General features: G+C 40.1%; 1 protein-coding gene across 2 annotated transcripts in view; it reads left to right on the top strand.

Annotated features, from left to right (window-relative positions):
* Positions 1-275: 275 nt before the first annotated feature.
* Positions 276-22,567, top strand: part of rnf122 (ring finger protein 122) — a 48,055-nt gene continuing 25,763 nt past the window's right edge. For both annotated transcript variants that reach the window (XM_061899355.1, XM_061899346.1), the window contains exons 1-2: positions 276-553; positions 21,783-21,939. In XM_061899355.1, the coding sequence (XP_061755339.1) occupies positions 529-553; positions 21,783-21,939 (182 nt within the window). In that variant the 5' untranslated portion in view covers positions 276-528. The remainder of the gene's footprint in view (positions 554-21,782; positions 21,940-22,567) is intronic.

Raw genomic sequence — 22,567 nt, 5'->3', positions numbered from 1 at the left:
GTCAGCTAAGATTTATCCGAGAGCCAGATGCAGTCATTAAAAGAGACACATCTGGCTCGCGAGCCATAGGTTCCCTAACCCTGCACTAACCCCTCTGCCACCGTGCTGCCCGAGGAAATAATCAATATTGTGAAAAAAAAAATCGACCACCAAGAAAAGATGAGAGTATGCCCCCCGACGACGTGCCCATTGGCCCCCACGCACGTCACCACGGTGTGGGTGGGCGGGACTATAAAGCCAGCGTTCCACTTTGTCTTCTCTCCCACAATGCTTGCTGTACTCGCCAGTCCGTGATGACGAGTAAGACGAGCCAGCAGGACAACAGCCTGCATGTTTTTTTTTTTTTTGTATCCACGCGTGGATCGTTGTATCTGCCGTCCGCTTCTGCTGCGTTCGATGCTGACCTCATTTTGACCGTCTAGTTTCGATTCCCCCCATCTGGCCACTTTCTTGAGGTCAACCACCAGCTTGTTTGCAAACAAGAGTCGGGACCGTGCAAGGAAGACTTCCCCCCGCCCCGATGCATTGATGCAACCCTTTCAGTTGTGCAACGGTAAGAATCTTTTTTTTTTTTAACATTACATTGTATTCTGCATGGTTGCAATGCATGGAATGTTTATTGCATGTGAAAAATATTGCATGTGACAGCATAGCTCCATTGTCCACAGTATGTTCCATACATGCTAGATGCAAATAAGCCCTGTTCCAGTGCCGATAATGGTGAGCAAATATGAGGGATTACTTTATTTTCCCCTTTTTTTGGGGTGTAGCATGTCTCTTTGCTCAAGCTACTGCTGCTGTTTTGGACCACAACAATTTACTCCCTTTGTGCTGATCAAGGCCTCTTTTGTTTTGTTGAGAAATGGTATGAAGGCATGACATTCTGTTTTATCCCATATGAAGGATCACTGGTGGGGTGCAACATCCAAAATGAAAAAACTACCAAATTCCATAAATTGTACAAAAAAGCAAAAAATAAAAAAAATAAAAATTCTGATTCCCTGTGAAACTTCACAACTGAACTAAAATGTGAGCTGGCTATATAGCTGTTAGGGTGGTTCCTTTTCTTGTTCTTGCTCATCTGTGTGTACTTGTTGCTAGGCAGAATTCAAAGGGCTCCATTTTATGGGCCCCATGGCAAAAAAACCCCAAAAAAACCCCTTGCACTAGCAAGTAAATAATAAGCTTTCATATTTTAGATTTTAGCCTGCTTTTTAGCGATTAGATCATCATAATTGTTCCTGCTTATCTTTGTATTCTTGTAGTTTCCACTGTAATGGCCCTCTTTGCCCAAAAAATATTGCGTCAAATAATTTGTAATTACCCATTATAATTTACTAATTAAATGACATTTTAGCTCAATTGATTGTTGTCGAATCAACACAATTGTTAATTTTTTTGTTACTGCTCATCTTTGTCTTATTTGTGGCCTATTGGCTAAATTCAAAGGACTCAATTGTAACGAGATACTTGGCAAATGAAAAACGTTGGCAAGTCAAACAATTTGTAATTACCTAAAAACTCGACTAATTAACAAAAATTTTAGCTAGATAGATTTGCGGGTAAATGGTACACTTCCCCATTTAAACAGTTTTTAGCCTGCTAGATAGCCAACAAAATTGTTTTTGTTCTTGTTCTTGCTCATCTTTGTCTATTTGTATTTTCCACCGTCGTCTTAGCCAATAGAAATGTTGCCTAAGCAATTCAAATAATTTGTAATTAAACAAAAAATTGACTAATTAACAAAAATTTTAGCTAGATAGATTGTTGTTGAATCAACAAAAGTGTTCCTCTTCTTGTTCCTGCTCAATATTGTCTACTTTTTGCGAAGCAGAATTCAAAGGGCTCCATTTTATGGGCCCCATGGCAAAAAAAACAAAAAAAACCCTTGCACTAGCAAGTAAATAATAAGCTTTATTTATTGAAAAAAATCCTTATTCGATGTTCCTTACTCCGACTGTCGAAAAGGAAGTCTTGGAGGTCATTCAGAAAAGCAAGAACAAAACATCACGTGACATCTATGACCTCGACATGAGGACAGTCCGGAACGTAGCGGAAGAAATCATCAAACCATTCACACACATCTGCAATTTATCTTCTCGACTTGGACAATTTCCTTCACAAATGAAACTATCGAAAGTCATCCCCATCTTCAAATCTGGAGACAAACATCACTTCACTAATTACCGGCCCATCTCCCTTCTGCCTCAGTTATCAAAAATATTGGAAAAATTATTCGATAATAGACTTCGTGGCTTCATTGAAAAGCACAAATTATTATCTGATTGTCAATATGGGTTCCAACAAAATAGATCAACTTCATTAGCTTTAATTAATTTTTTAGAGAACATTACTAATGGTATTGAGAAGAATACATTTGTTATAGGAATTTTTATTGACCTGCAAAAGGCTTTTGATACCATTGACCATCAGATTTTGGTAAATAAACTGGAAAACTATGGCATAAGGGGATTGGCAGGGAAATGGCTGGAGAGCTACTTAAATGAGAGACAGCAGATTGATCAGTTGGACCAACATCAATCTACACTCATGAACATAACCTGTGGAGACCCCCAGGGGTCGATACTGGGACCCACACTGTTTATAATATATATCAACGAAATATGTCAAGTATCAACACTGCTGAAATTCATCCTCTTTGCTGATGATACAACAATTACATGTGCTGGTGACGACGTAAAGCAACTTCTGACTTCTGTAACTGAGGAGATGATAAAGTTAAAAACTTGGTTTAATGCGAACAAATTGTCTTTGAATTTAGAGAAGACCAAAATAATGCTCTTTAGCAATCGCAAAAGTAATATACCGATCAGGATTGTTATTGATGATACACCAATAGAATATGTTCATCAAAATTCTTTCTTAGGAGTAGTAATAAATGAAAATATCTCATGGAAGCCTCATATAAGTTACCTGAGGAAAAAAGTTGCTAAATGTGTTGGAATGATGAGGAGATCATGTTATTTATTGAACACCAATGCTCTGCTGTTATTATATCATTCATTTATCATGTCATATTTAACCTATTGTGTTGAAGTCTGGGGAAATTGTTATAAATCACATCTACAACCTTTAGTCATTCTGGAGAAAAAGGCCATAGAGTATTGTTCTTGTATTATATTGTTTATGTCAAATGTGGAATGAGTGAGAGGGGTTGGGCTATTATAAGCAGCTGCTTCATCCAACCCCTTTTCAAGCCTTGCATAAATATCTTTGCCAACATGTAAAAAAAAAAAAAAACTGTGCGGTAGAAAATGGATGGATGGATGGAACTGTGTTTAGTTGTACTGTGCAGGTTTGAAATAAATATTTCAATTCAATTCATATTTTCATATTTAGCCCGCTTTTTAGCAATTAGATCATCATAATTGTTCCTGCTTATCTTTGTCTTCTTGTAGTTTCCACTGTAATGGCCCTCCTTGCCAAAAAAATACTGCGTCAAATAATTTGTAATTACCCATTATAATTTACTAATTAAATTACATTTTAGCTCAATTGATAGTTGTCGAATCAACACAATTGTTCATTTTCTTGTTACTGCTCATCTTTGTCTTATTTGTTGCTTGGCTAAATTCTAAGGATTCAATTGTAACGAGATACTTGGCAAATGAAAAACGTTGGCAAGTCAAACAATTTGTAATTACCCAAAAACTCGACTAATTAACAAAAATTTTAGCTAGATAGATTTGCGGGTAAATGGTCTACTTCCCCATTTAAACAGTTTTTTGCCTGCTAGATAGCCAACAAAATTGTTTTTGTTCTTGTTCTTGCTCATCTTTGTCTCTTTGTATTTTCCACCGTCGTCTTAGCCAATAGAAATGTTGCCTAAGGAAGTCAAATAATTTGCAATTAAACAAAAACTTGAATAATTAACAAAAATTTTAGCTAGATAGATTGTTGTTGAATCAACAAAAGTGTTCCTCTTCTTGTTCCTGCTCAATATTGTCTACTTTTTGCTACGCAGAATTCAAAGGGCTCCATTTTATGGGCCCCATGGCAAAAAAAAAAAAAAAAAAACCCTTGCACTAGCAAGTAAATAATAAGCTTTCATATTTTCAATTTTAGCCCGCTTTTTAGCGATTAGATCATCATAATTGTTCCTGCTTATCTTTGTATTCTTGTAGTTTCCACTGTAATGGCCCTCCTTGCCCAAAAAATATTGCGTCAAATAATTTGTAATTACCCATTATAATTTACTAATTAAATGACATTTTAGCTCAATTGATAGTTGTCGAATCAACACAATTGTTAATTTTCTTGTTACTGCCCATCCTTGTCTTATTTGTTGCTTGGCTAAATTCAAAGGACTCAATTGTAACGAGATACTTGGCAAATGAAAAACGTTGGCAAGTCAAACAATTTGTAATTAGCCAAAAACTTGACTAATTAACTAAAATTGTAGCTAGATAGACTTGCGGGTAAATGGTCTACTTCCCCATTTAAATTTTTTTTTGCCTGCTAGATAGCCAACAAAATTGTTTTTGTTCTTGTTCTTGCTCATCTTTGTCTATTTGTATTTTCCACCGTCATCTTAGCCAATGAAAATGTTGCCTAAGCAAGTCAATCCATCCATCCATTTTCTACCGCTTATTCCCTTTTGGGGTCGCGGGGGGGCGCTGGTAAGCAAGTCAAATTATTTGTAATTAAACAAATACTTGACTGGCCCTGCGATGAGGTGGCGACTTGTCCAGGGTGTACCCCGCCTTCCGCCCGATTGTAGCTGAGATGGGCGCCAGCGCCCCCCGCGACCCCAAAAAGGCGGTAGAAAATGGATGGATGGAAACTTGACTGATTAACTAAAATTTTAGCTAGATAGATTGTTGTTGAATCAATAAAAGTGTTCCTCTTCTTGTTCCTGCTCAATATTGTCTACTTTTTGCGAGGCAGAATTCAAAGGGCTCCATTTTAACAGGCCCCTATGGCAAAAAAAAACACCCCGTTGCATTAGCAAGTAAATAGTAAGCTTTACTATTTTAATTTTTAGCGATTAGATCATCATAATTGTTCCTGTTCCTGCTTATTTTTGTCTACTTGTAGTTTCCACTGTAATGGCCCATCCATCCATCCATCCATCCATCTTCTTCCGCTTATCCGAGGTCGGGTCGCGGGGGCAACAGCCTAAGCAGGGAAACCCAGACTTCCTTCTCCCCAGCCACTTCGTCTAGCTCTTCCCGGGGGATCCCGAGGCGTTCCCAGGCCAGGCGGGAGACAGTCTTCCCAACGTGTCCTGGGTCTTCCCCGTGGCCTCCTACTGGATGGACGTGCCCTAAACACCTCCCTAGGAAGGCGTTCGGGTGGCATCCTGACCAGATGCCCGAACCACCTCATCTGGCTCCTCTCGATGTGGAGGAGCAGCGGCTTTACTTTGAGTTCCTCCCGGATGGCAGAGCTTCTCACCCTATCTCTAAGGGAGAGCCCCGCCACCCGGCGGAGGAAACTCATTTCGGCCGCTTGTACCCGCGATCTTATCCTTTCGGTCATGACCCAAAGCTCATGACCATAGGTGAGGATGGGAACGTAGATCGACTGGTAAATTGAGAGCTTTGCCTTCCGGCTCAGCTCCTTCTTCACCACAACGGATCGGTACAACGTCCGCATTACTGAAGACTGTAATGGCCCTCCTTGCCCAAAAAAAATGTTGTTTCAAATAATTTGTAATTAACCATTATAATTGACTAATTAACTAACATTTTAGCTCAATAGTTGTTGCATAAACAAAATCCTTCATTTTCTTGTTACTGCTCAGCTCTGTCAGAATTCAACTGACTCCATTGTAACGAGATACTTGGCAAAACGTTGCATTAGCAGGTAAATGGTACACTTCCCCATTTAAAATTTTTGCCTGCTATATAGTCAACAAATTGGTTTCTGATCTTGTTCCTGCTCATATTTGTCTGTTTGTATTTTCCATCGTAACGGCCCTCTTATGTTACGCTTGTGTGGCATTGTAATGCCGGATTCGGTCCTCCGTGGATGCGTCAGAGAGAACACAGCAAAAAGGTAAGAACTAAGGGATTTATTAAACAAAAGGAGCTATGAACAAAAACACTGGTACAAATAGAAAAGGCAAATAAAAGCGCTAGCATGGAAAGCTAGGTCAAACTAACCGAAACACAAACATTTGGCACAAAGACACACAAAAAGGAAACACAAAACAACTAGCGTGAAAGCTAGGAATAAAACAAAGCTTAGCGTGGGAGCTAGCGAAAACGAGAGTGAGAGACAAGTCATAAACAGATGTATGTGAACAAACTAAGATCCGACAATGAATGAACAGAAAAGGCTGGCTTATAAAAAGTGGTGATTAGTAAAGACAGGTGTGCTGGAAAAGAGAGTAGCAGCTGAAACTAATGAGTGACCATGGAAACGAACAAAACAGGAACTAAGCATGTGAAACCGCAGAGTGATATAAAAATGGAACAAAAATAACAATATGGTGATGATCCGACCATCGGATCGCAACATCTTAGCCAATAAAAAATGTTGCCTAAGCAAGTCAAATCCTTTTTAATTACCCAAAAACTTGACCAATTAACTTACATTTTAGCTAGATAGACTGTTGTTGAATCAACAAAATTGTTCCTGTTCTAGTTTCTGCTCAATTTTGTCTACTTGTTGCTAGGTAGAATTTAAAGGTCTCCCTTTTAACGGACCCCATGGCAAATAATTCCATCCATCCATCCATTTTCTACTGCTTATTCCCTTTCAGGGTCGCGGGGGGCGCTGGCGCCTATCTCAGTTACAATCGGGCGGAAGGCAGGGTACACCCTGGACAAGTCGCCACCTCATCGCAGGGCCAACACAGATAGACAGACAACATTCACACTCACATTCACACACTAGGCCAATTTAGTGTTGCCAATCAACCTATCCCCAGGTGCATGTCTTTGGAAGTGGGAGGAAGCCGGAGTACCCGGAGGGAACCCACGCATTCACGGGGAGAACATGCAAACTCCACACAGAAAGATCCCGAGCCTGGATTTGAACCCAGGACTGCAGGAACTTCGTATTGTGAGGCAGACGCACTAACCCCTCTGCCACAGTGAAGCCCGGCAAATAATTCGGATTTTTGAATTGTTGCTGTTTTTAGAATATTTAAAAAATATCTCACGTACTCCTTGGCATACCTTCAAGTACCCCCACGAGTACGCGTAACCCCATTTGAGAACCACTGAACTATATGATTTGCCTGAGAAACTGGACAGGACAAAAAAACAATAAAAAAAATAAGCAAAAATATAATGTATTCGATTAATTGATTGGGATATTCGACAGAATACTCGATTACTCAAATATTCCATAGCTGCAGCTCTGGTGATGTTTATGACAACACAGTCATGTTTGCCTCAACCTCCTATTTTGTAGAAAACCATAGCAGCTGCAGCAGGCTCCAGTGATTCCCTTCCTTTTCCTCCTTCGTCTTCTTCCGCATGTGAACTGTTGAATATTTGATGTAAAGTTCCGCGGTTAGAGCAAGCAGCAGCTATGTGTGTAAATAGGACAAAACCCCCACCAGCAGCTGCTCTCAAATCACAGAGGGGCTTTCCTAACATAATTGGTGCAGCAGGCAAAAGCGTCTCCCAGCCTAAAAATGAGATACAATTAAATTTTTTATGCATTTATGGCAGCGCCTCCCGAGTATGGCAAAATATAGGTCAGTGGCCCTGCAGAGCTCCACCATGGCACTCGTACAGTTTAGCACTCGGTGCATGAAAAGGTGGAGGAGGAATAAGATGTGTGCACTCATGCATTCACACATCGGTGATAGAATGAACATGCTGTACATTTTAATGGAAATGACCCAGATTTTCTTTGTGTGCAGTAGCTTTACAGGTGTCATCAGCTCGACGTCGTTCTACTGAACACACAGGCAAAGACTGTGTTTATTTGCATGCGCGTACACCCTTGCTAGTGGCGATCAAACCCAACCCACCCCCACCCTGCGTGTGCTCGATAATCAAGTCATTCCGGGGCGCAACTTGACCGCCACGCCGTTGATGAGTCTGATTAATAGAGCATCAGTGCTCATTCAGACAGAGTGGAGCGGCGAGGAGCCCGCTATCGATTGTCTCAGGCTTCAATTTTAAACTGTAAGGTGGGAGACAAATGTCACCCGGAAATGTCAACGTGTTACTTTTTTGGGCGGGGGATAAAATAATTACGCGATCGATAGAAAAAGTGACCCCAGAGGAAACAATAACTGGTATAGAGCAATGAGATTGGTAAAGATTGGCATCTTAGTCAGTCTTTTTGGAGTCATCTGTCGATGTCTGTCTACCTCAGGGGTCGGCAAGCCAAAATGTTTAAAGAGCCATACTGAACCCATCCATCCTACCATTCATTTTCTACCGCTTATTCCCTTGGGGGTCGCGGGGGGAGCTGGTGCCTATCTCAGCTACAATCGGGCAGAAGGCGGTGTACACCCTGGACAAGTCACCACCTCATCACAGGGCCAACACAGATAGACAGACAACATTCACGCTCACATTCACACACTAGGGACCATTTAGTGTTGCCAATCAACCTATCCCCAGGTGCATGTTTTTGGAGGTGGGAGGAAGCCGGAGTACCCGGAGGGAACCCACGCAGTCACGGGGAGGACATGCAAACTCCACACAGAATGATCCAGAGCCCGGGATTGAACCCAATGCTCGTATTGTGAGGCAGACGCACTAACCCCTCTTCCACCGTGTTGCCCCCATACTGAACCAAAAATAAAAATAAACAAAATCTGTCTGGATCCGCAAAGATTAAAAGCCTTATAGAAGTGTTATAATGAAGGCAACACATGATTTAAGTGTCTATATTAGCCTACTATCAAAGGCTGACGCAAATCTTTGTTGAAAGAAATGTTGTATTTTGATTTTTATTCTACACATTTTTGCAACATTGGAAATCATTTGGGCTTCATGGTGGCAGAGGGGTTAGTGCATGGGTGTCAAACTCTGGCCCGCGGGCCAAATCTGGCCTGCCGTGTAATTTAGTTTGGCCCTTGAGGCAATATCAATTTAGCATTAGAGCTGGCCCGCCGGTGTTAGACAGCGTCGGTGCCGCTGTAACACCGCATTCACCGCTAATACTCATACTTGCCAACCCTCCTAATTTTCCCGGTAGACTCCCGAAGTTCAGTGCCCCTCCCGAAAATCTCTCGGCAACCATTCTCCCGAATTTCTACCTCTTTCCACCCGGACAACTATATTGGGGGCAGTGCATTTAAGGCACTGCCTTTAGCGTTCTCTACAACCTGTCGTCACGTCCGCTTTTCCTCCATACTAACGTGTCACATAATATTTGTGGCTTTAACACACACACACACGCACAAGTGAATGCAATGCATACTTGGTCAACAGCCATACAGGTCACACTGAGGGTGGCCGTATAAACAACTTTAGCACGGTTACAAATATGCGCCACACTGTGAACCCACACAAAACAAGAATGACACATTTCGGGTGAACATCCGCACCGTAACACAACAGAACAAACACCCAGAAACCCTTGCAGCACTAACTCTTCCGGGAAACTTCCAGCAAACTGACCAATAATTAACGTTTTATTCATGCATTTTCTCTTGCTACTTCAAGGCTTGAATGTTTGGTTCATTCATCATTGTTATTTTATTTTGAAATTTATTATTAGCCTGTAGAAAACATTTGATATTTACCTCAGAAGATTGCAAATAGAAAAAAAGGCATATCATTTTTATTTCAATTTTATTTGATATGCCATTGATATTTTTTATTATTATTATTATTATTATTTGAAACTGGATTTTGCATGTCACTAAAGTTATATAAGCCTTGCTGGTTCAATATTTAATGCAAAACTTGTTTGGGTCCCTATTAAAAGGTTAATTTGTTCAACCTTGGCCCGCAGCTTTGTTCCGTTTAAAATTTTGGCCCACTCTGTATTTGAGTTTGACTCCCCTGGGTTAGTGCGTCTGCCTCACAATACAAAGGTTCTGAGTAGTCAGGGTTCAATCCCGGGCTCGGGATCTTTCTGTGTGAAGTTCGCATGTTCTTCCCGTGACTGCGTGGGTTCCCTCCGGGTACTCCGGCTTCTTCCCACTTCCAAAGACATGCACCTGGGGATAGGTTGATTGGCAACACTAAATTGGCCCTAGTGTGTTAATGTGAGTGTGAATGTTGTCTGTCTATCTGTGTTGGCTCTGCGATGAGGGGGCGACTTGTCCAGGGTGTACACCGCCTTCCGCCCGATTGTAGCTGAGATAGGCACCATCGCCCCCCCGAAACCCTAAAGGGAAGCGTCAGAAAATCGATCGATGGATGGATGGATTGATGGAAATCATTAGTAAAAATGGAGGCTTCTCAGACGTCTGGAAATGACCGGCTCAGAATGGCCAAAGGTATAGGATGTGTGTGTGTCCAAGTTAAAGGAAACGGCAGGCTGTCTTCTTCCAATGGATTTATTACAACCTTTGCAAGCTGGGTAACGTTTGCTGTGGTCTGGAACAACATGGCAAACAACTATCAGAAATGCAGCCAGTATTACATACAGATAATGTGTTCATGAGACATTCAAATATGAAATAAATACACAGAGGACATAAGTAAAGGACATTAAATGAGCTCAAATAGACCTACAAACGAGGCATAATGATGCAATATGTACAAACATACATACAGCTGCAGCACGGTGGTACAGGTGTTAGTGCGTCTGCCTCAAAATATGAAGGTCCTGGGTTCGATCCTGCGCTCAGGATCTTTCTATGTGGAGTTTGCATGTTCTCCCCGTGACTGCGTGGGTTCCCTCCGGGTACTCCGGCTTCCTCCCACCTCCAAAAACATGCACATACTTGTTGGTCTTGGGCGCAGTTGAGTGTTCCAATGGGACAATGACCCCAAACACACGTCAAAAGTAATAAAAGGAATGGCTATATCAGGCCAGGCTCGGGATCTTTCTGTGTGGAGTTTGCATGTTCTCCCCGTGAATGCGTGGGTTTGATTGGCAACACTAAATTGGCCCTAGTGTTTGAATGTGAGTGTGAATGTTGTCCGTCTATCTGTGTTGGCCCTGCGATGAGCTGGCGACTTGTCCAGGGTGTACGCCGCCTTCCGCCCGATTGTAGCTGAGATAGGCGCCAGCGCCCCCCGCGACCCCAAAAGGGAATAAACGGTAGAAAATGTATGGATGGAAGGCTAGAATTAAAGTTTTAGAATGGCCTTCCCAAAGTCCTGAATTAAACGTGTGGACAATGCTGAAGAAACAAGTCCATGTCAGAAAACGAACACATTTAGCTTAACTGCATCAATATTGTCAAGAGGAGTGGTCAGAAATTCAACCAGAATCTTGTGGATGGCTACTAAAAGAGCCTTATTGCGGTGAAACTTGCCAAGGGACATTTAAGCAAATATTAACATTGCTGTATGTATACTTTTGACTCAGCAGATTTGGTCACACTTTCAGTCGACCAATAATACATTCATAAAAGAACCAAACTTCATGAATGTTTTTTGTGACCAACAAGTATGTGCTCTAATCACTCTATCACAAAAAATAAGAGTTGTAGAATGTATTGGAAACTCAAGACAGCCATGACATTATGTTCTTTACAAGTGTATGTAAACTTTTGATCGCATCTGTATATGTCAGAGTTATTTGGTGTTGAACCCCAAGATGCAGAGATGGAGGCAGGCATGGAATGTGAAAACATGATTTAATTAAATATTAAGAAAAAAACAAAACCAAAAGGGTACAAACACAAAGCGCGCACGAGGCGGATAATCAAACAAAAGGAGCCAACCTGGGAGCTAGAAAATAACAAACAGAAGCTTAGCGTGGAAGCTAGCGGGTAGCGAACAGGCAAACATAAGTCGTACTTGTATAATGAAAAATAAAACGGAAGCAGGGAACAAAAAACAGTAAGCTACAAACATCAACTGAATATAGCTTACCGCTACGCTGCAAAGACAAGGTACGACACGACAGGAGCGATAACACATCACAAGAGCGACTAGACTTGACATCGATAAGACAATACAATACAATGATCCAGCAACTGACACAAGACAAAGCAGGTACAAATAGGAGCAGGCTGATGGGCAACAGGTGTGGCCAAGTGCCAATCAGCCGCAGCTGAGGAGGAACACAGCACTCAGGGAACAAGACAGGAAGCTGACAAAATAAGAGCACTAGACAGGAACTAAAGACAGGAGACACTAAACAGAGGAAAGACAAATGCAGAGGAAAAAACTAAAACATAGACAAACTGTCAGGGGAAAGCCTGACAGTATATACAGTATACACACCCACACACACAACCTGGCTTCGGCCACATTTTTGTCACACAACCCGGCCCCTGAGTCAAAAGGTTTGGGGACCCCTGGCTTATTACAACATGACTTGAAATTGTTAGTTGCTTTTCTAAAACTTGTGTATATGCACACTAGGTCTGCAATGATAAACGATTAAATTGATTAAAAATAAGCTTCAATTTATATTCTGTTGCTTTTGTCCTGTCCAGCTTCTCAGGCAAATCATATAGTTGATGTAGGTGTCCATATCGGCTGTTCAGATTTACTTTACAAAAGAGAAGTGTAGGATACTTCTCTTGTTGCCTTATTTGAATTTGACTTTATTAAATTTATTTATATTATCATTTGGTGCAGCGGGGCCGGAGCAGGAGTGGATACAAAGAAAAAAAAAAGGAAGATAGAGTGGGAAGTTGTGGGGATAAGAGGGGGATTTGACAGAGAGACAAAAACAACAACAGCAAACACAACAATTACAACAACAACAACAATAGAACATCAGCACATAGGATATATATAAATATGATGGTAAAAGTGATAGCAAAGAAGCAGTTAGTGAAATAAATAATAATACAGAAATGACAATGAACATTATTGCACTACAAATGGGGCAATACAAACACCAATAGAAATATCGCTACTCATCATGAATATTAACAATAATTTACCTCTATTATTAACAATACAATGGTTCAAATGCAACAATACATATATGTAATGATAACTTGAAATACAAAAGAAAGAGAAGCCAGCTATATTAACCTTGTAGATTGTTATAGTAACAATGGGTTAAGCTTTGTCAGCTTGCCATGTGTTACCCAGTTTCCCCGAGGGCAAAAACGTTAATATATGTTTGATGAAACGTCGTTGTATGCATGAGTGTATGTATGTATGTATATGTACTTGCATATGTATATGTTTGTTTGTAAAGTGAATGTTTATACATTTACATTCATTTAAATTATTTTAATGTCAAAGTGGAGCCACATAAATGGAAGACCGCCCACAAAATGACACATCCTGAAGAGACGGTCAGAAAGCAGCGTAAAAGCAGTCTGTATAACATAATACAGTGGTTCTCAAATGGGGGTACGCGTACCCCTGGGGGTACTTGAAGGTGTGCCAAGGGGTACGTGAGATTTTTTAATAAATATTCTAAAAATAGCAACAATTCAAAAATCCTTTATAAATATATTTATTGAATAATACTTCAAAAAAATATGAATGTAAGTTCATAAACTGTGAAAAGAAATGCAACAATGCAATATTCAGTGTTGACAGCTTGATTTTTTGTGGACATGTTCCATAAATATTGATGTTAAAGATTTCTTTTTTTGTGAAGAAATGTTTAGAATTAGGACTTCACGGTGGTAGAGGGGTTAGTGCGTCTGCCTCACAATACAAAGGTCCTGCAGTACTGGGTTCAATCCCAGGCTCGGGATCTTTCTGTGTGGAGTTTGCATGTCCTCCCCGTGAATGCTTGGGTTCCCTCCGGGTACTCCGGCTTCCTCCCACTTCCAAAGACATGCACCTGGGGATAGGTTGATTGGCAACACTAAATTGGCCCTAGTGTGTGAATGTGAGTGTGAATGTTGTCTGTCTATCTGTGTTGGCCCTGTGATGAGGTGGCGACTTGTCCAGGGTGTACCCCGCCTTCCGCCCGTGACTCCAAAAGGGAATAAACGGTAGAAAATGGATGGATGGATGTTTAAAATTAAGTTCATGAATCCAGATGGATCTCTATTACAATCCCCAAAGAGGGCACTTTAAGTTGATGATTACTTCTATGTGTAGAAATCTTTATTTATAATTGAATCACTTGTTTATTTTTCAACAAGTTATTTTTATATCTTTTTTTCCAAATAGTTTAAGAAAGACCACTACAAATGAACAATATTTTGCACTGTTATACAATTTAATAAATCAGAAACTGATGACATAGTGCTGTATTTTACTTCTTTATCTGTTTTTTTCAACCAAAAATGCTTTGCTCTGATTAGGTGGTACTTGAATTAAAACAAATCTTCACAAGGGGTACATCACGGAAAAAAGGTTGAGAACCATTGCCATAATATATCCAACATTTTGACCAAAATTCCACCGTTACATGTTACACAGACCACACAGAAGTGTTGTAAGTGTAAAACTAAAATTATATTATCACTCCTTTGAATGGCTCCCCTAAATTGTCCACATTGGTTCTTGGTCCATATACCGTATGTCATAATGCTTGAAATGATATCAATCATCTATCTTTTTTATCTATCTACACATCCATTCATTCATGCATGTGTTGACCCATACAGCCTCTGCATGTACGTCTAAATTATATGAACTAAATCCTGTAGTCTGAACCCTTCTGTGTGCTTCTGCCGTGATTATTGTTGACACAGAAATAGCAAGCATATCACTTTTGTTACTCAACAGGAGCCATGAATGCCCCCCTTTGTTGCTCCGTCTTCAGCAGCCTCCTGCAGCTCTTTCTTCCTGTAACCTTGGCGATAACCGGGTTGATGATCTCTTATGGTGGTCAAACACACAGGAGTTATTCATCAAAGTATGATGAGACAAAGGAGGACGCCTTTAATAGAAACACCATCTGGCTGCTGTGGAGTTGCTGAGGTCAAGACTTGAAAACAATGCCCTGTTGTGCGCTCGGAGGGAGTGCGGCAAGGGGTGAAGCTTACACAATGATAAGATTTAGTCACTTCAGTCAAAAGAACCTACTCATTCGCCACATGACCTTTGACCCTCAAGTAACACTGTAGAAGCTAAATCACTTATCAAAAATAGGTGGTATTCTTACACGTTAGGGTTATGGTTAGAGGTGGGGGAAATAATTGATTTTTAGATGCATTGCAATTTGGACTATGGACAATTTGTGAATTTGATTATTAAACGCCGATAATCAATAATCGATTTCTTTATTGTAAATAAAGTAATGTGGCCACCTCACAGAGAGATTTGACCAACTTCTTTAATTAAGGGCAGTGACTTTCCAGTTTTCCACACATTTTCATGAATTTAATAAATGTGACGGAATTTCTTACTAAAAAATTAACTGTTTTTAAAAGTTGTAAGTAGTGTTGTCCAGATACCAATATTTTGGTACCGGTACCAAAATGTATTTTGTTACTTTTCGGTACTTTTTGCAACTTTTCTAATTAAAGGGGACTAAACTGTTATGATCCACTGCACGGATCATATTCTGTTTGGGTAATTCGGGTCACTTGTGTTTTTTTGTTAGTGTTGGACTCCGTTTATGCACCTCTGAGTTTGTTACCATTGCAACTTTTATTACTTTCACCTGGCGCTTGTGTTCCTGACGCACACCTGTTTGTCATCACTGAGATTATTATTTAAGCCTGCCTTTGCCAGTGAGTCGGGCTGGCTTCTTTGTTTTGCATCACGCGGCTGCCACGTAAGTTTGTGCTAAGTGTTAGCCTTAGCTTCCGGTGCGCTCGGCACCTCAACCAGTCGGTTTGTTTTTTTGTTTTTTGTACCAGCGTTGTTATTTTTTCTATTAAAACAAGTCCTTACCTGCAAGTCCTGTCCGGGTTGTCCTTTGCATCCCTGGGAGAACAAAATCCCGCATCATCATGCGTACGTGTCACTCACAAAATGACATTATTGGCTTTATTTTTCAAAAAAAAACCTTACGGTACATTAAACAAATGTTTCTTATCGTGAGTTTGTCCTTAAATACATAGTAACATACTGGATAACTTGTCTTTTAGTAGTAAGTAAGCAAACAAACACCCTTAATTAGTCTGCTGACATATGCAGTAACATATTGTGTCTTTTTCCATTCTACTATTTTGTCAAAATTATTAAGGACAAGTGGTAGAAAATGAATTATTAATCTACTTGTTCATTTACTGTTAATATATGCTTACTTTCTCTTATAACATGTTCTATCTACACTTCTGTCAAACTGTAATAATCACTTCTTCTGTTGTTTGATACTTTACATTAGTTTTGGATGATACCACAAATTTGGGTATCAATCTGATACCAAGTCGCTACAGGATCATACATTGGTCATATTCAAAGTCCTCATCTGTCCAGGAACATATTTTCCGAGTTTATAAACCAATCAATCAATCAATGTTTATTTATATAGCCCCAAATCACAAATGTCTCAAAGGACTGCACAAATCATTACGACTACAACATCCTCGGAAGAACCCACAAAAGGGCAAGGAAAACTCACACCCAGTGGGCAGGGAGAATTCACATTCAGTGGGACGCCAGCGACAATGCTGACTATGAGAAACCTTGGAGAGGACCTCAGATGTGGGCAACCCCCCCCCCTCTAGGGGACCGAAAGCAATGGATGTCGAGCGGGTCTAACATGATACTGTGAAAGTTCAATCCATAGTGGCTCCAAGACAGCAGTGAGAGTCCCGTCCACAGGAAACCATCTCAAGCGGATCAGCAGCGTAGAGATGTCCCCAACCGATACAGGCGAGCGGTCCATCCTGGGTCCCGACGAGCGGTCCATCCTGGGTCTCGACTCTGGACAGTCAGTACTTCATCCATGGTCATCGGACCGGACCCCCTCCACAAGGGAGGGGGGGACATAGGAGAAAGAAAAGAAGCGGCAGATCAACTGGTCTAAAAAGGAGGTCTATTTAAAGGCTAGAGTATACAGATGAGTTTTAAGATGAGACTTAAATGCTTCTACTGAGGTAGCATCTCGAACTGTTACCGGGAGGGCATTCCAGAGTACTGGAGCCCGAACGGAAAACGCTCTATAGCCCGCAGACTTTTTTTGAGCTCTAGGAATCACTAATAAGCCGGAGTCTTTTGAACGCAGATTTCTTGCCGGGACATACGGTACAATACAATCGGCAAGATAGGCTGGAGCTAGACCGTGTAGTATTTTATACGTAAGTAGTAAAACCTTAAAGTCACATCTTAAGTGCACAGGAAGCCAGTGCAGGTGAGCCAGTACAGGCGTAATGTGATCAAACTTTCTTGTTCTTGTCAAAAGTCTAGCAGCCGCATTTTGTACCAACTGTAATCTTTTAATGCTAGACATTGGGAGACCCGAAAATAATACGTTACAGTAATCGAGGCGAGACGTAACAAACGCATGGATAATGATCTCGGCGTCTTTAGTGGACAAAATGGAGCGAATTTTAGCGATATTACGGAGATGAAAGAAGGCCGTTTTAGTAACGCTTTTAATGTGTGACTCAAAGGAGAGAGTTGGGTCGAAGATAATACCCAGATTTTTTACAGAGTCACCTTGTTTTATTATTTGGTTGTCAAATGTTAAAGTTGTATTATTAAATAGAGGTTGGTGTCTAGCAGGACCGATAATCAGCATTTCCGTTTTTTTGGCATTAAGTTGCAAAAAGTTAGCGGACATCCATTGTTTAATTTCATTAAGACACACTTCCAACTGACTACAGTCCGGCGTGTTGGTCAGCTTTAGGGGCATGTAAAGTTGGGTGTCATCAGCATAACAGTGAAAGCTAATACCGTATTTGCGTATGACGTCACCTAGCGGCAGCATGTAGATGCTGAAGAGTACAGGGCCAAGGACCGAACCCTGGGGAACTCCACACGTTACCTTAACATAGTCCGAGGTCACACTGTTATAGGAGACGCACTGCATCCTATCAGTAAGATAAGAGTTAAACCATGACAGGGCTGAGTCTGAAATACCAATTCGTATTTTGATACGCTCTAATAAAATATTAAAATATAAACATAATATAGATTTTTTTTAAAACAAAAGAAAATGTTGTGATGCCAAAAAATATCAATCTAATCATAGTACTAGATACGTTACTGTACTTGGTATCATTACAGTGGATGTCAGGTGTAGATCCACCAATGGCGTTTGTTTACATTTTGATGTGGGTGAGCTACGTTGTGTAGTGAGGCATGTTTAGCTATTCCTTGACCTGCAGGGATGATACTTGTAAGAAACGTACTTTATTTGTCGCCATGGAGGCGAGGATTAGTGATTTAGAAGTAGCTACAACACTGCAGACTCCGGATGGACTTTAGCCGCTAGTTAGCTAGCCATTTTCTTAAAGCACCTCTTCCTTATAACTTCACTTTTATTGTTAGTTATTGAGCCAAATGTGCCTGTTCTCCCTTTTTCTGTCTACATACTGTGTCTGCTTGTAAGTACTCCGTGATTGTGCGCTGCCGAACATGCTCGTCTGCTCGTAAACCAGCAATGACATGACATGACGACGACAGGGTTGAGGGGGTCTGGGGTACGGGTATTTTTTAGAGGCGGTGTAGTACCGCATATGATTCATTAGTATTGCAGTACTTTACTAATACCGGTATACCGTACAATTCTATTTGCAAGTGATAAACGCTTATTTAGTGTAACAAAATGTAAAACTGCAACAAAACACATAAATTAAAGATACATCAATAATCGATTTTAAAGGAATCATATCTCCTGAATCTTAATCGTAATTGAATCATGACATGGCCAAAGATTCCCACCTCTAGTTACGGTTATGGTTTAGGTGAACAAATAATGTTTAGTTACTTAAAATAGACTAAAATGAAAGCTAAAGAGAATGCAGAGAGAGTGACCGTTTTTTTAACCAAGTCAAGTAAAAAGCCTGATATACAGAAATACGGAGACACCATCATTCAACAGCAGAGTCAATTTCTCCAAATGTATACAATTCTCTATTTATAGTTTTTAATATATTTTGTTGTCAATATTCTCAAGATGGTGGCGTCCTGCTCAGGCTGCAGCTGCCGAGGCTCGTGGTAGTAATGGAAGTTTTTTTTGGCAAAATCATCAGGACTCCTCTTAGCAAAAAGCCGCTGCCTGACCAGGGCTCAGAAAATCTGCAGAGACTCCTCCCACCCCCACCAAGGACTGTTTTCACTGTTGAACTCTAGAAAGAGGTTCCGTAGCAGAACCTCCAGGTTTTGTAACAGCTTCTTCCTACAGGCCATAAGACTCTTGAACGCATCGTAATAATCTCCTCAATTCCCCCCCAAAATAGATTATCTCGTTGGAATATAAAGACAATATAACATACATCCATAAACGTGGATAAGTATGAAAAAGTGCAATATATTTATCTGTACAGTAATCTATTTACTTATATCTGTACCTTATTGCTCTTTTTATCCTGCACTACCATGAGCTAAAGCAACAAGATGTCGTTATCTGTACTGTAAAGTTCCAAATTTGACAATAAAAGGAAGTCTAAATCTACATTGAAGTACAGTTAATATAATGAGGCAAAATGATAATATAGTTATTATAAATGTTCTAGTTCTAGCCAGCGTACGTTTGAGTGATGAGGATGGAGCGTTAATTAGAATCGGACGATAATTGGAAATTATCTTCCAAATCCAATTAAAAACAGTTAATTATCAAGAATATTACACATCAAAGCATTAGATTTCAGATCATGGTTTACTGGTGAGAATTGTTTTCTGTATATGGTTTTAGGAATTACAGTATGCAATTAGTTGAATGGAGCGCTATTTAGGTGACAGTTGTCAATTTGTGTATTTTATTTGTAACCTTTCTAATCCAAGGAGAATAGACCACGGGGTTCCCCAAGGCAGCTACCTCTGTCCTCGGCTCTTTTCTATTTTTTTTTATACCAATGTATGCAGATGACTTTACACTACATGCATCTTTAAATAAGTATTTTAAAAACATAACTGGACTGTGTATCCAGTTGGGTTAAGCGCAATGGAAACAAAATACATATTTCTGGGCTCTATACACACATTTAAATATACAACCCATGTCAGCCACTTAAAAGGCATTTCTTTGGAGCAGGTGCATTGAACTGAGCTGTTATGGTTCAGCATAAATAATGAATTGAATTGGTCTTGAACTCTTCTAACATGTTTCTTTTCATTTATTTCAGGCAATGACATAAAAAAAAAAGTACAAAATTAACAACACGTAATGATTATAAATTAATATAATGCAAAAGGTAATTTACAGTATGTAAGCATGATGGTCCAGTTTTGCCTGAAAGGGAGTGGGAAGAAGATAATTTATTCAATCCCACCACCAGTTCCCAATTCAGAGATTAATACATTGAGTTTCATTGTAACTTTCTTGAAGGATTATACAGATGTTGTATCATAGTGGCATTACCACTGGTAACAATAATTATTACACTGTAACAATAATTTGTTCTATCTACACTTCTGTTAAAAAGTAATAATCACGTATTCTTCTGTTGTTTGATACTTTATATTAGTTTCGGATGATACCACAAATTTGGGTGGAGGGGGGGGATTTCAGAGGCGGTATAGCAGAGGTGTGGACTCGAGTCACAAATTTGATGACTTTAGACTCGACTTGACAAAATGTAAAGAGACTTGCAACTCGACATAGACTTTAACATCAATCACCTGTGACTTCACTTGGACTTGAGCCTTTTGACTTGACAACACTTGCTACTTTCCCCAAAACCCAAAGATTAAAACGTTATTCAGGAGCGTTCCGTATCTTTCATTTTGTGCGTGTGTGCTGCCTGCCAGCGTGTGTGCTCTCAGTACAATAGCCAATCAAATTTGATCTACATCGTTTTCATCCCACAGCGTTTATCCAATGAAATTGCAGGAAAACCAACGAAGAAGAAATGTCAAACAACGCGGCAGTGAGAAAAAAATGATGCCAAAGTTGGTTTTGTTCGGGTATAAAAACTACGAGTTGGTCAACAAAAAACGAATTGGAGTATGCAAAACAACGCAGGACTTGGGACTTGACTTGAGACTTTCCAGTCTTGACTCGGGACTTACCTGTCTTGACTCGGGACTTGAGGGCAAAGACTTGAGACTTACTTGTGACTTGCAAAACAATGACTTGGTCCCACCTCTGCGGTATAGTACCGAATATGATTCATTAGTACAGGGGTCGGGAACCTTTTTGGCTGAGAGAGCCATGAAAGCCAAATATTTCAAAATGTATTTCCGTGAGAGCCATAGAATGTTTTTAACACTGAATACAACTAAATGCGTGCATTTTTAAGTAAGACCAACATTTTTAGAGTATAATACGTCTCTTATTCTTTTTAATAACATTGTTATTCTAAAGTTAACCAACAATAAATATAATACTTCTCACCATTAATGCCACATCAGGACAGGTGCGATAGAAAGCGGATGGTTGGATTAAAATTCATGAGGATGTTTCATAATTTGAACATGATTTTTAACACTGTGATTACCAGCGGAATTATTCATTACTTATCGTGTTAAGCAATGTCAGCTAAGATTCATCTGAGAGCCAGATGCCGTCATCAAAAGAGCCACATCTGGCTCTAGAGCCATAGGTTCCCTACCCCTGCATTAGTACAACCCCAGTTCATAGTCATGAAAAGCACTGCTGATTTTCAAAGCAACAGCTGAGTCACTCAACCAAGATTTTAAAGTGCATACAGAGGTAGACAAAGTTGTTGTACGCCTACTTACCTTTGGATGTGTGTTTGTGTGTGTGTGTACATTTGTATCCTCTGGTAGGCTGCTTCTGTGGTCTGATTCAGGACTACTCCAACAAGTCGTGCGCCATGCCGCCCATCACCTTCCAAGACCTGCCCCTAAATATCTACATGGTGATCTTTGGCACGGGCATCTTCGTCTTCATCCTCAGCCTCATCTTTTGCTGTTATTTCATCAGGTGAGAACACATGATGGCGATGAAACGTTTGTGTCTGTGGGGAAAAAAGTGTGGTGAAAAAAAATATATAATAATGATTTAAAATAAATAAAATAAAAAAAATATTCATTTATTAATTAAAAAAAAAGAAAAAAAAAGGGAGTGTGTTTGACCTGCTGTTGACTTCATACTCCCAGTAAGCAAAGGCGACGTTTTTGCCTGAAAGACAGGATGTGAAGCAACGGGAAGCCTTCAGCCTCAACGTCAGGGGAGTGGGGTTGCAACAATCTTGGACCACCTGCAACTTGTTTTTACAAACGCACATGGTACTGTACATCTTACAAACCCCGTTTCCATATGAGTTGGGAAATTTTGTTAGACGTAAATATAAACCGAATACAATGATTTGCAAATCCTTTTCAACCCATATTCAATTGAATGCACTACAAAGACAAAATATTTGATGTTCAGACTCATAAACATTTTTTTTCTGCAAATAATAATTAACTTAGAATTTCATGGCTGCAACACATGCCTAAGTAATTGGGAAAGGGCATGTTCACCACTGTGTTTCATCACCTTTTATTTTAACAACACTCAATAAATGTTTGGGAACTTAGGAAACTAATTGTTGAAGCTTTGAAAGTGG

Source organism: Nerophis ophidion, linkage group LG01 (genome assembly GCF_033978795.1).
Source record: "Nerophis ophidion isolate RoL-2023_Sa linkage group LG01, RoL_Noph_v1.0, whole genome shotgun sequence".
Classification (NCBI taxonomy): domain Eukaryota; kingdom Metazoa; phylum Chordata; class Actinopteri; order Syngnathiformes; family Syngnathidae; genus Nerophis; species Nerophis ophidion.
The sequence above is the reverse complement of the archived record's forward strand: the minus strand, read 5'-3'. Positions and strand labels throughout refer to the sequence as shown.